Here is a 12226-nt window from a genome sequence, read left to right as displayed (position 1 = left end):
AATAAGAAATTATCGTCATATCATAAATAGAAATTCATATGTAATAACAAATTCTTGGTTTGAGGAAAGCGATAACATTCAATAAGACATACTTTAGTTTAGATGTTTTTCTTTTGATATGTTCTCGTGATAATGCATGTAGCTGGAGGAAATTAGGGTGGATTATCCTAGTTCATAAGTTATGAAATGTTCCAAACAAAATTTAATGCCCAAGAGCTGAGATAATTTCTGTCTGTAAATACAATTACGACCACTGAATAAGATTAAAGAATGGAACGAATAGAAATATTAAAACAGGAAGCTTCATCCCCGAAGATGGAGACAGTATGTTTCTCCGAACGTTGGAATCTATATACACGTCTATACGCCGTTAAAACCCAGAAGCCATAAACGACGCTTGAGGAATTTTGTTCAATACCTGCTTGGACATTCGTACCCCATCGTAAGCTGTCTTCGGATATCATTAACCATTTTCGTGTTGAATATTTCTAAAGATTATTTATTATAAAAGTGGAATCTTGTGGAACCCGAGTACTGTTATATTTAATTCCTATCCCAAGAACTACCTCGTGGATCAATATTATTTTACAAGTAAGTTCAAGTTAAACATAAAGTGTGTTTGAAATAGATCTGCGATTTGAGTTGTTACAGTAATGTAGAACAATAAATGGAGTTTAGAAAGTAATTTAAATTTACCACAAATACCGGGTATACAATTTATGACTTTCGGGGTGTGCTTGCATTGCGTGGTCGGCCGGCGATCTGTTGACATGGGCGGGAAGAACACGCACGCCCCGAAAGTCATAAATTGTAGACCCGGTATATTACAGTTCAATTCTGAAGATATGTTTGGTTTCCCCGCGTAGATATTGATCTGTCAGTTCGTATTTTTCAGCCAATTACCAAAAGAGTTCGCGAACCACATTTTGATAACCGCTGTGGACTAACCTGTTCGGTGATAAACGTTCGTATCTCTTCTGAATCATGAATCACACTTGTCAGTTGCGCTGTTGGTGTATCCCTATCCGATAACATTCGTTTTACTTCCCTTCCAGCAAACATATCGCCTGTATAAAGACTAGGGCTTGTACACTACTACAAAAATTGTCGGAAAACTGTCTGCGGACTGTCGGCATACACTTTGCGTCCTGATATCCCATTGATCAGTCAGTACAAAGCATCATTTAGCGTGGCTGGGATTTACGCTGGATGTCATATTTCCGAAGACAGCAAAGCTGAAATCGTAGACATGGGTACTTTCTAGGAAGTAAAAAAAAGATAATATTTTGGTAGATTCAAGAGTTTAATATCTCCATTGGTTTCGTAGTTTTCTGCGCGTGTCCCGTTGTTTTAGCTGATGTACCGGTTCAAATCTTTTTCGTCGTAATTTCAGTTTCTCCTTCTTTTTCGTTCTATGAGCATTTGCTGGGAGAGTCTTCTCAAATATTTCTGCAGCAATCCCCCCCCATTATTTTAAGTCATTAATTAAATGCAAGATATTTATTATAAATACTCTACACATCCCACGCAACTTAACATTTACATTATCATATTCTACTTCTGAAGTCATTCACATTACTGTGAAACCTATGCTACGAATAGTTATACCATTTCCAAGACGGCCTCCACAACTTTCAAGGAAAGGAAATGCAATTTACATTATATTCAATGGCTTTAGTCTGCAATAAAATGTTCCTGAACAAGGTCAGGAATTTGCATTGCCAAAGCTTTCTAATGGAGTGAACACGTAGTTATCTGTTCTTACAACCAAGGACAAGAAAAGAACACCGATATAACCTGGTCTTACAAATCAAATTTATTGCCGCGTCTACCTGTCTCACTTCTTGATTTCGAAATCTGTGGCTGCGCGAATCTTTTGAAACAAACGAAAAATAGTCTGGTCACGTGACATCTGCCCATAATGTAAATTACGGTAATAGAAACTCATCGCCTCGGTGTTTTATGAGCATGACAGACGCTTCACTTTCGCAGGTTTGGTTACACCGGTTTTGATTCACGGAAAAATTACTGTGGTAATATCTGCGCATCGTGGCGTCGATCTCGCGGTCGCCTTGCGCAGGCGCGCGCGGAGTAATACACAACAGCCAGAATGTCTCAGTAACTACGTATCATACCACACCGACTGTATTTTGACTGTACTTTTCGAAATTTTTAGAATTGAATAGTGTCCTTGTGTTCGATAATTCTTAAAACTTTCAGCCAGGAACCCCTATACCATGCCAACAAACGCCTCCACTAATGTTTTCATAATTATTAATCGCTAATTAAAAACCTTAAGTGTCACGTTTCGTGCATCCTTCGTTCTACCAATCTCATTTTCTCCATAAGGTCTTAAAGAATTTGCTGTTCGCGTGGGGTTTTCAAAAATATATCATAAGCCAGCTTTGTTATCTAGATACTCTGTGTATGTAGCAGAATCAGTACAGACACGTAAAAACATGTTTAGACTAGATATAAAAATAGTAGTTTATTATACAATTAAAGGAAATCCAAAGATGAATATTCTTTTTTTGAAATTCTTGTCCTCACGTATTTGCTTGTGGAGTACAACTTCGGCTCCCGAGGATAAGCTGTGTGTATTACACACATTCGCCCTGAAGATGGCAACTAAAATGTTTGCCGAAACGTTGGAACCCCAGAACCGAAGTTCAACACTGTCTTCTAGGGTGTTGCGTCGTGTGGTCTCAGAAGACATTCATCTTCATAGTCACAGCCGTGAGAACCTAAAATCTCACCAACGGGAAATCCGTTTATGAGTTATGTCTAGTGAGAACTACTGGGAAAATTCCCACCATGTCCAAGGTAAAAGTCGTCACACTGCAGTAATATTGTAAATATTATTAAGTTTCAGTCGGAAAACCTATGGAAAGTAATCATTTGGAAGACCTAGACGTAGATGAGAGAGTAGGATGTTAGTGTAAATGGATTAAGTGGTTCATGATAAGTTCAAGTGGTGGGATCTTATTAAAACGATAAATGTTCGTTTTCCATAAATGACTGGGGTTGCCTTAATCAGCTAAGCGACTATTAGCTTCTAAAAAAGGACTCACTCTTTTCCATTGAGTTAAATGTGTTGTGTGTTAAGAGTTCTCAATACTTCAGTCTGGTAGTAGATGACTGTAACGTCTGATTTAACCGTGCAAATCACGGGTTGAAACCCCAAACCCACGCTATGATTCTTCATGTTTCTATAGATGTAATTACGACTCACAGGCGATGAATTTGGCGCGTTGTAATGGGTGTAGGCTGGCAGGCATGTGTAAGTACTTTTTACAACACCGTGGTTCATGGCTCTGTTTGTACTGGAGGGATAGAAGCGTCTGATTGGCGGAAAATCGATTCTTGATCTCCTTAACGAAGCGGTTGTTTTCTTCGATTTTCTCGAATGGAAGGCCCGTCGATTCTTGATTTGCCTATCGACGCTGTTTCGTTTACTTCGATTTTCTCGAATTGAGGACCCGTCGATTCTTGATTTGCCTATCGACGCTGTTTCGTTTACTTCGATTTTCTCGAATTGAGGGCCCGTCGATTCTTGATTTGCCTATCGACGCTGTTTCGTTTACTTCGATTTTCTCGAATTGAGGGCCCGTCGATTCTTGATTTGCCTATCGACGCTGTTTCGTTTACTTCGATTTTCTCGAATTGAGGGCCCGTCGATTCTTGATTTGCCTATCGACGCTGTTTTGATTACCTGGATTATGTCGAATCGAGAGCCAATTGATTCTTTACTTACGAAACGACGCTGTTTCAACTGCCTCGGTTATGTCGAACGGTAGAATGATGAGTAATTATTATAAACTGAAAAAGAGGTAGAAGGTTGGCTGATATGCAGGATGTTATATTTAGACTTCGTGTATTACTCCGTCTTAGCAATGGCGGAAAGATCAGTCGAGGAAACAGATCAAAGCAATCTCATGACGATTAAATAAGACGTTATGGGAAAATCTTCCACGCTTACTTCCTTTCTGTATTGTGAGGCTGAACTAATGATTAATAATAATAAATGTATATTTAAGTTATTCAGTTCTGATATAATTTCCAATAATGAATATTCTAAGTGTTTTAAATTTATTATATGAAATCTAGAGTTATCGTAACTTCGTCGTTGTTGTAACTGTTAGCGTGTTAGAGTGACAAACAAATGTTTCGTTCAAAATTTGTACATTTGTACATAGATGACTTTTAAGGAAACTGTACGCATATTTTAAAACAGGGTTTGAATCCAGCGTAAAGTCTCATTTAAATTTATTTCTTTCAACGTCAAATTTTAGACCAGGCATAAGCAACCACCATCGCTTGTCATCCCGTCCACGTAAAGATTTAAAGTTTTTAAAAACATTGCTTAATTGACAACTGTAATTTATCTGATGTATAAGATATCGAGGTGTTTTATGTTTTCGTCAATGAAAGATCAATGTTTTTAGTTAATCTCGACTTTTGTACAACTACTTGTAATTACTTAATTGATATATAATATCACGGCCTGAAAAATGGATGCGGCCCGAAATTACTTAAAGGCTGCCATGCCTGCTTTAAACGAACTTAAAGGTAATATGCATCATGTGATCTATAATTTTTCTGTCTCATTAATGTCGTGAGGATGATTTACGGGTACCGTCTTTCATGTGTTCTGAATTATAAAATACTTGTAACTGAAAGTGCATAAGAACAATTTCCGTAAGGTACATTTTGCTATTAAGGTAAATGACAGAATGGACTTAAATGGAAATGTAACCTTGTCCTTACCCGTCGAACAGATAAAATTGTTGGAGGTCCTGACCTTTTGTTCCATTCCGGCCGACACGAGACGAGATGCGTCACTGTGGAAGGCTGTTCTGAGAGTCGCCTTATGTCGTTCATTCGTTCAAAGAGTTAGGTGTTGTAACGTGCTCCATGAATATAAGGGAGACGTCACTCCAAGTGAAAAACAGCAAATCATTGATATGGTGATGTTACCTCCGCCCTACAGATGTCCTTTCGTGTCTTTTACTCAGAACTGCTGCGTTAATCAAAGCAGGTAATTACGGTAAGACGAATGCAAAGAACATTTCATGATTTGTTCTTTGTAAGTCCTGCATTTCTGTCCATTCCTGGAAATATAAAAATATAATAAGTCAAATTTATAGTTTTATATGAGATCGACTCTTTAAGAACAGGAAAAATATTTGGGCCTATTAGTGAAGAAGTAAAAGGAAAATGAAGAAAACTTTATAATTTAGAATTATCGCCAAATATTATGACGATCAAACCAGGAAGGATGACATGAGAAATGCATGCAAAGTTCTGGTTGGTAAATCTAAGGGCAGAAATATCACGGAAGACCCAGTTTTAGATGTGAGGTTAACAGACTCTAAAAAATTAATATTTAAGACGAAGGATGGGTTGTAACTGAACTGTCGTGGTTGAGGATAGTGACTAGTGGAGGACTCTTACGAAGAAGGAAATGCACCTTTCGGTTTCATATAAGAAGATAAATTTCTTGACTAACTAAATAACATTTAGCTTCCCAAAACGGATTCTTCTGTATGAAGTGAGGTATTTCTATCCTCATCTCATTTCTAAAAAACATGATATTCTAATTTGTGTTTCGTATTTATTTGTGTCTTTGAAACTTGACCACTTAATCTGAGATAAGCCGATTCTCTAAAGGTTTGTGACAATGTTTGATTCATTATTGATGTCGTAAAATTAGTCATAAATAAAAAATAAATAAACTAATTAATCAGTTCAGTAATTTCACAATTTAATTTAGATAAAAGTGCAGAAAATCTGACCCAAAGAGAGAATAACAGAGTCTAATTTACATTTACGTCCTTGCTAGTATGTTACACATCGTGTTATTTCGTTTTCTGACGGAACAGATTTGCTAAAAAAAGGTTATATTTGTCTTCTGAGTTATAACGTCGGAGGTACCAACATCAGATCAGATCAGATCATGCACTAACTACTGCAACTTATGTTCACTGTGGTTTTTCTCAGTTGCTTCACGCAGACGGTGTTACAGTACTTTCAAATCAGCCACGACCTTCTGAGTTAAAATTGCTGCCTTTATGGCATTCTTCCTTCCCATTCCATGTTGTATAACCCCTAGAGCTGAAACAGCTTTATATATTTTTTATAAGCAATGCAATAGCTGATGTTCCATTCGATGCTGTATGCAAATGCAAATAATACTTTGTTCGTAGAAGCGAATTCTGTAGGTATTATTTCCGAGAATTGCCAGACAGATAATAAAAACATCACAAAACCACACTCAATTTATTTGTTTCAAGGTTCTAATTGTGGATCCTCAATGCACGGAACAACATGTTTAAATCAACAGATACTCTCGTCACTATAAATAGACCTACAGGTCCATGGGGAATTCCCCCCGACAATGATGGGATGTGAAGGACCAATCAGGCCCACAGTCAGACCCTGGAACGCAATCCTATGCTGTTAACTAAAATTTAAAGGTTTAAATAAACCCGCGATCAAGGTTTCCTTTCGTTTATTTCATTATATTAATTCCTTCATCCTACATCTTTTCGAAAAAATTTTTTTTTCCAAAATGTATTCCTTGAGGTTGGGTAAAATTACGTAATGAGCTGCATAATTTGCAGTGTTCACTATACATGGTTATTCATAATTCCCTGACACATTACAAAAAAATCACTAAATTTGAATAGTGCAATGGATGATAACATGAGACATGCCGAGTATATGATTATCACACCTAGGTGGAATGGATGGGCTGGGTGTGTAACACGCATGGGAGAGATGTGAGAATCTCGCTTTAGCTGTTACCGTGTCAACTCGTGTCATTTATTTCCATTATAAAATTCTTTATGACATTGACCTTGGACAGGTTTATGGAATTAAAACGTAGATGTAAAAGTGATAACGGACCAAAGAAAAGCTGTTAACGTTATGACAATAGATGATTAAAAAAAAATATTCTAGATAAGTCTCGCCATGGTAAGAACGTAGCAGCAATTGGCAGGAGATTCCGTTGAAATTTTATTTTAAATTATAACTTAACTGCTGGCATTTTACTTTAATGCTTAACTTTCCGGTAATGCGAGGGTGGAGGAGGGTCCTCTTTAAGAAAACACGAATGGGAATTGATTCTTAAATGAAATAAAAACATGTACAAAGTTTGAAATTTACTCCTAAAAACGGTACATTATTTTTATACACAGCCGCCTTCTACTCCAATACACTTACGCCAATGATAAACTGACTTTTTCAAATCCATTCTTGTAAAACTGAGTTTTGTTCACGAAAACGTTTCTCACAATAGACTTCACTTATTCATCTGACCCAAAACGCTGTCCCCGTAAAAGTGCATTGAGCTTAGGGAACAGATGAAAATCACTTGGTGCCAAATCTGAACTGTATGGGGGCTGAGGCAAGACGTTAATTAATTTATGGAATTAAAAATATTTAAAAAATAATATTAATTAAATTATAAAGACTATGCTATAAAACTCCTAAGCTAAGATTACGATTTGTCCAGCCTTCAAACTTGAGAACCCCTTGTCGGCTATCCACAACTGCTTATTCCATAAATTCACAGTTATCTTCCATATCTGGAGCCCTTATTCTCAAATTTGATGACGTACCATGTCATGGCGATAGGGGGGGACATTTAACACGAAAAATAGACCTTTCGTTAACATAATGATATAAGCCTACTACAAAATAGTTGTAATTCATATGTGGAAAAAGTTGAATTCCGGAGAAGACACAGCGTAGGCCAATTTCAGAAGATTCTTACTGTTTTGTTGCAAAAACAGAGTTTGGCGGTGAACGTATCTTATGAGAAAACGGCAGTCTTGATAAAAGAATTTCATATCCGGTCTTGTGACTCTTAACACACTTTTCTCACGGTTATTATTCATATATTGTTATTATTTCGGTCCACCAATTTAAAAAAAATAGTACCACAATCTATAAACTTTTTTGAATTCGAGGTCATGGAAATTCTTCCTTATATAATTTTATCGTAAGTAATAAAGTTGAAATACGCACAACATTATAACAAGTATTTCTGTATGGCCGTGTATTTAATGTTTCATGGGGTAAGACTGTCTCAGTGAAATCACGGCCTGTAACGGGCACTTTGTCCATCCCCTAGAAGATACATGATTCTGGAGCAGAGGTTGAATGTTACTGACAGGGTAAAACCGAAGAACTCGGAGATAAACCTGTTCAAGTGTCGCTTTATCCACCACAAACCCACGCTAACTGACCTGGGAGTGAAGTCGGGCCTCCGCGGTGAGAGGACAGCGACTGACCGCCTCCGCACGGTCTGAGTAGGAATGGAGGTCAACGCTTTTGGGTTATGTAGCGCCATTTGGGAGTCACAAAAGATTTTTATTCATATATCACGCTATAACCAATAAAGCACGGAAACCAGACATGTGGAATTTTCTATACAGACGTAACATAGAAAACAGATTCTGCTCGAAACACTTTTATACTAAAAACGTATCTTAGGTAAGGATAGGGAATGTTTTCGGTACCTTTTGTGAGCATGGTAATGAACCGCCTGGTTCTATAAAAGGCTGGAAATTTGTTTGCCTAACAGAGCATATTATTAGGTATTCAAGAATTATTTCTCTCCATGAAGCCAGTTAACTTTGTAATATTTATATGTTAATTTCAAACATGACAACGTGTGAGGTTGCACCTGACATATAACGTACTTGAAATCTGTACTTGTAAAACGTTTGTGTAAAGTATTATATAATTATTACATTAGAATGCATATTTGTTGTTAGAGTCACCAAATATATTAAACACCTGAAGGGTAGAAGGCGAACATTGCGATGAACTTCCTGCGATTTGTTAACCAGATGAGTCAATATCATATTTTAAAGGAATAATTTGCACCGTCTAGCTAATTACAATTACTAACTTTATAAATTCTGTATAATATTACAGCATTGTATCTTCTTGATCCATGAAAGGAAAGTAATTACTAACAGAGTAACTAAAGGGTAAATGCGTATCGCTCATTGCTTTAATTAACACTATCTGTACGTGACATATGCCTGTTGCAAATCGAAAAGACTTGTTTTACTTGGCAGATATTTGTAGGCACTCCCTGAGTGCGTATGTTCTAATTTTTTATTTTATTAGAAAGGAGAAAAAATGTATTTATAATATACGAGCAGACCTACTTAATTACTGAAATATAAATCCTCTGGTTATGAGCACTATAAGATAACGCTGAATGTATATAAATTATTTATCCTTGCGTTTTATTTTTTGTTCACCAATCCGAAAACCGTATCAAATATAAATTTTAAATCATAGATGGGCTTTTACGTGACCGTTATGAACCAAATTTAACTTTGATCAACAAAATTAAATGCAGATTCTCACTGCTAAATTTTTATCAGAATTGATTGAGTATTTTCGGAGGTGAGACGTGAAATAATGTTCTATTAATTTTTAAATAAAGATAATATTTGTAAATAATATTTTACTGACACATTTGAGGTTATGATAATTGAAAACAGTGATTTTAAAAAAACTGTCACTTACACATTGTATTTATTGATCAGTTTATAGTGCAGCGTCAAGGACTTATGAATCTATGTTTTGTGAACATTCAGTTTACGATAAACACCTTTAATTAGCAGGGAAGAAAGAAAATGTTTACGTATGTCCGTGAAACTTGTGGAAAGTTAGTATGCAAATCGCTCGTTTTCACTGTTAATAAGAAGATAAGTGTGTAAAGTCATGACATACGCGTATGCATTTTACATTACCTGCAGTCTAACGGCAATTTAAAAATATAATCACCAACTAACCAACAATCGTGTGTTACACAGATAGCGAAAAAGTCGTTTTGAAAATATATGCAAGCCTTACCAACGCGTGTACCCTAGACGTAATGTTATCACAGTCTACGACTAATGCCTTTGTTTACGAAGGATATTTATGGAAAAAGATAAGCAGGATCACAGTTTTTAGAGGACAGAAATGGTCCCATCTAAAGTAGCAGAGCGGTAATCGACATTCCCTCTACACTCTTTATCAGTAATTTTTAATATTATATCCATAATTATCGAGAAAGATACATTTTTATTTACTCAGCTAGTAACAATATTATAGCATATAAAATAACTTTGAAGCAGGAAGTATTTTACTTTTACTATGTGAAACGACCTGTTTCTTACGTAGTTAGCAGAAAGTCTGCATGCTTGCCAACATAACAGGAAAAACAACGTGTTCAATCGTGTAAGTTTGTGATAAAATAACACAAAATTTAATTTTTTTTAATTAACAACTTATAATATATTCACATATATGGGAGATTCTTTGTTGGAAGGGAGGTTTCTAACGAAAGATTTGCAAACGTGTGTCTCGCTTTGTAAACGTTGCTATGAAATTGTCAAACATTGAGACTCTAGTACGTAGGAACACGATACGGGAGATGTCCTTGAAAACACAGGACTTAAGGACAAGGTTGTCTACGCAAAGGAGTGCATCAGGTCCCTACATAGAGTTCAATTGTAGATATAAACCATATTATTTGTATTTCTCGGGGGAATTCCCTTTCTGTAAAACGAAATGTTTTTGCAAAGGCAGAGAGTGGGGGTCGGTCCATGCTAAAATAAATTAATACAAATTCAAATTTAAGACTGTGCTATCGTTGTTCAAGATGTCCACGTCCAGAGTTCTCTACCTAAAACTTCAAATAACTGTTTCCATCTATCTTCAACGTACAGATGTGTTTAAAAAATTGTCTGCATTAAGGAGAACAATGTTTGGTGCTGAAGAGAGAGTTACGAAAGACAACCAAAGAGGAGAATCAATTAGATAATATTGTGGATAAATCATTTCGGAGGGGGGGGGGGAGAGGAGAAATAGAATTTTATTGTTAGAAAGTTCTCAGGAAATGCACGCTCGTCCTTATAATAAGGTTATCTGAGATAATGGAGCGAACGTTACCATGCAGAATGTTTTCTGGCCGGGTCTTTCGTCTGCATAAATCAAAATGTAATTAGCCGAACGAACACAGACGAAATGTAGACGCCAACTGAATTGGCACTGGCAATACCATCATTACAAGCGTTAATATTACGTTAATCTTACTAAACAATGGGAAGCCAAACCAATTACAGTTAAATTAATTTCAATATGGCAGATAACATCGGCAAATTGATGTTCCATACGTAAAATTGTACTATTGCTTAATACGTATGTCTGGTAATTTGAATACTGGTTATACACATTTAGACTGTGCATATATTAATTATATAGTAATTATATACACAAGTCGTAGTTTATTTTTTGCGGGGGGGGGAGGGAGGGAGGGAGAGATTTCTTGTGTAATAAACCTTTAACCTCTTATATATTAACGTTATTGCACGGTTTGTTTAGTGTTCTGTCTGACGACAGGTCCATATGAACAGGATCCTTCCATCCTTTTCCCGGACTGGGACCTGTTCATATACGTTCTTGGCAGATGATCCAGAAGTGGTTTGCCATTGCCTTCTTCTGTGTGTGAATGGAGTAATTGTTAGGATGCCACGGAGAAACCGGGGAAGCCCCGGAGGAAAACTCCGTGTTGCCTAGACCACGGCCTTGCCCAACACAAGTTATAAATTCGGGCACCGCCGGGAATCGAACCCGAGACCCCAGGATTACAAGGCCAGCGTTGTAACCGCTAGACCACCGTGGCCATCATATATTAATTATATACACAAGTCGTAGTTTATTTTTTGAGGGGGGGGGAGAGATTTCTTGTGTAATAAACCTTTAACCTCTTATATATTAACGTTAATGCACTACAAGGAAGAAAAACACTAATTTATTCTTTCTTGTAATTCAGATTCTAAACAGGAAAAGATGACATCACACAGCTTTTAAATTATTTAGCACCGTACTGTTGTATGATAATCGCTCGCTTCATGCATTAAACGATTGGCAAACAAATGGACAGGTGTAGACTCTTAGCGTTTGCGCAGTGGCGTCTCTGGGACAATTGCCTCTTATAGCTGGTGCATTTAATGTTTACGTTTGTTGAATGAAATGAACATTGGAATTTTCCTCGTATGAAGAAAGCTTTGCAAAGTTTGATTCAGAGGGCTTAAATTTGTTTAATATCGTAAATTTACATTGCTATAGGTATCTTTTCATTGTGCGGTAAGGATTCTCAGGGACGGAAAAATATTAACTTTACACATCAAAGTGTAACATAAAGTTA

The 12226-nt window shown here is 36.6% G+C and overlaps 2 protein-coding genes across 4 annotated transcripts in view; one reads left to right on the top strand and one right to left on the bottom strand.

Moving 5' to 3' along the window:
• The window catches only part of LOC110829337 (uncharacterized), a 32439-nt gene that overhangs the window by 1696 nt on the left and 18517 nt on the right, over window positions 1-12226 (top strand). The gene's annotated exons all lie outside the window — the stretch shown is intronic.
• The window catches only part of Kdm2 (Lysine demethylase 2), a 66909-nt gene that overhangs the window by 38271 nt on the left and 16412 nt on the right, over window positions 1-12226 (bottom strand). For all 3 annotated transcript variants that reach the window (XM_022062948.2, XM_087345640.1, XM_087345641.1), the window contains exon 2: window positions 4802-5111. In XM_022062948.2, the coding sequence (XP_021918640.1) occupies window positions 4802-4813 (12 nt within the window). In that variant the 5' untranslated portion in view covers window positions 4814-5111. The remainder of the gene's footprint in view (window positions 1-4801; window positions 5112-12226) is intronic.

Source organism: Zootermopsis nevadensis, unplaced genomic scaffold (assembly GCF_977971745.1).
Source record: "Zootermopsis nevadensis isolate Lab colony 2312 unplaced genomic scaffold, Znev_1.0 Znev_ptg000009l, whole genome shotgun sequence".
NCBI lineage: Eukaryota > Metazoa > Arthropoda > Insecta > Blattodea > Termopsidae > Zootermopsis > Zootermopsis nevadensis.
Note: the sequence above shows the minus strand (reverse complement) of the source record. Positions and strands in the feature narration are given on the sequence as shown.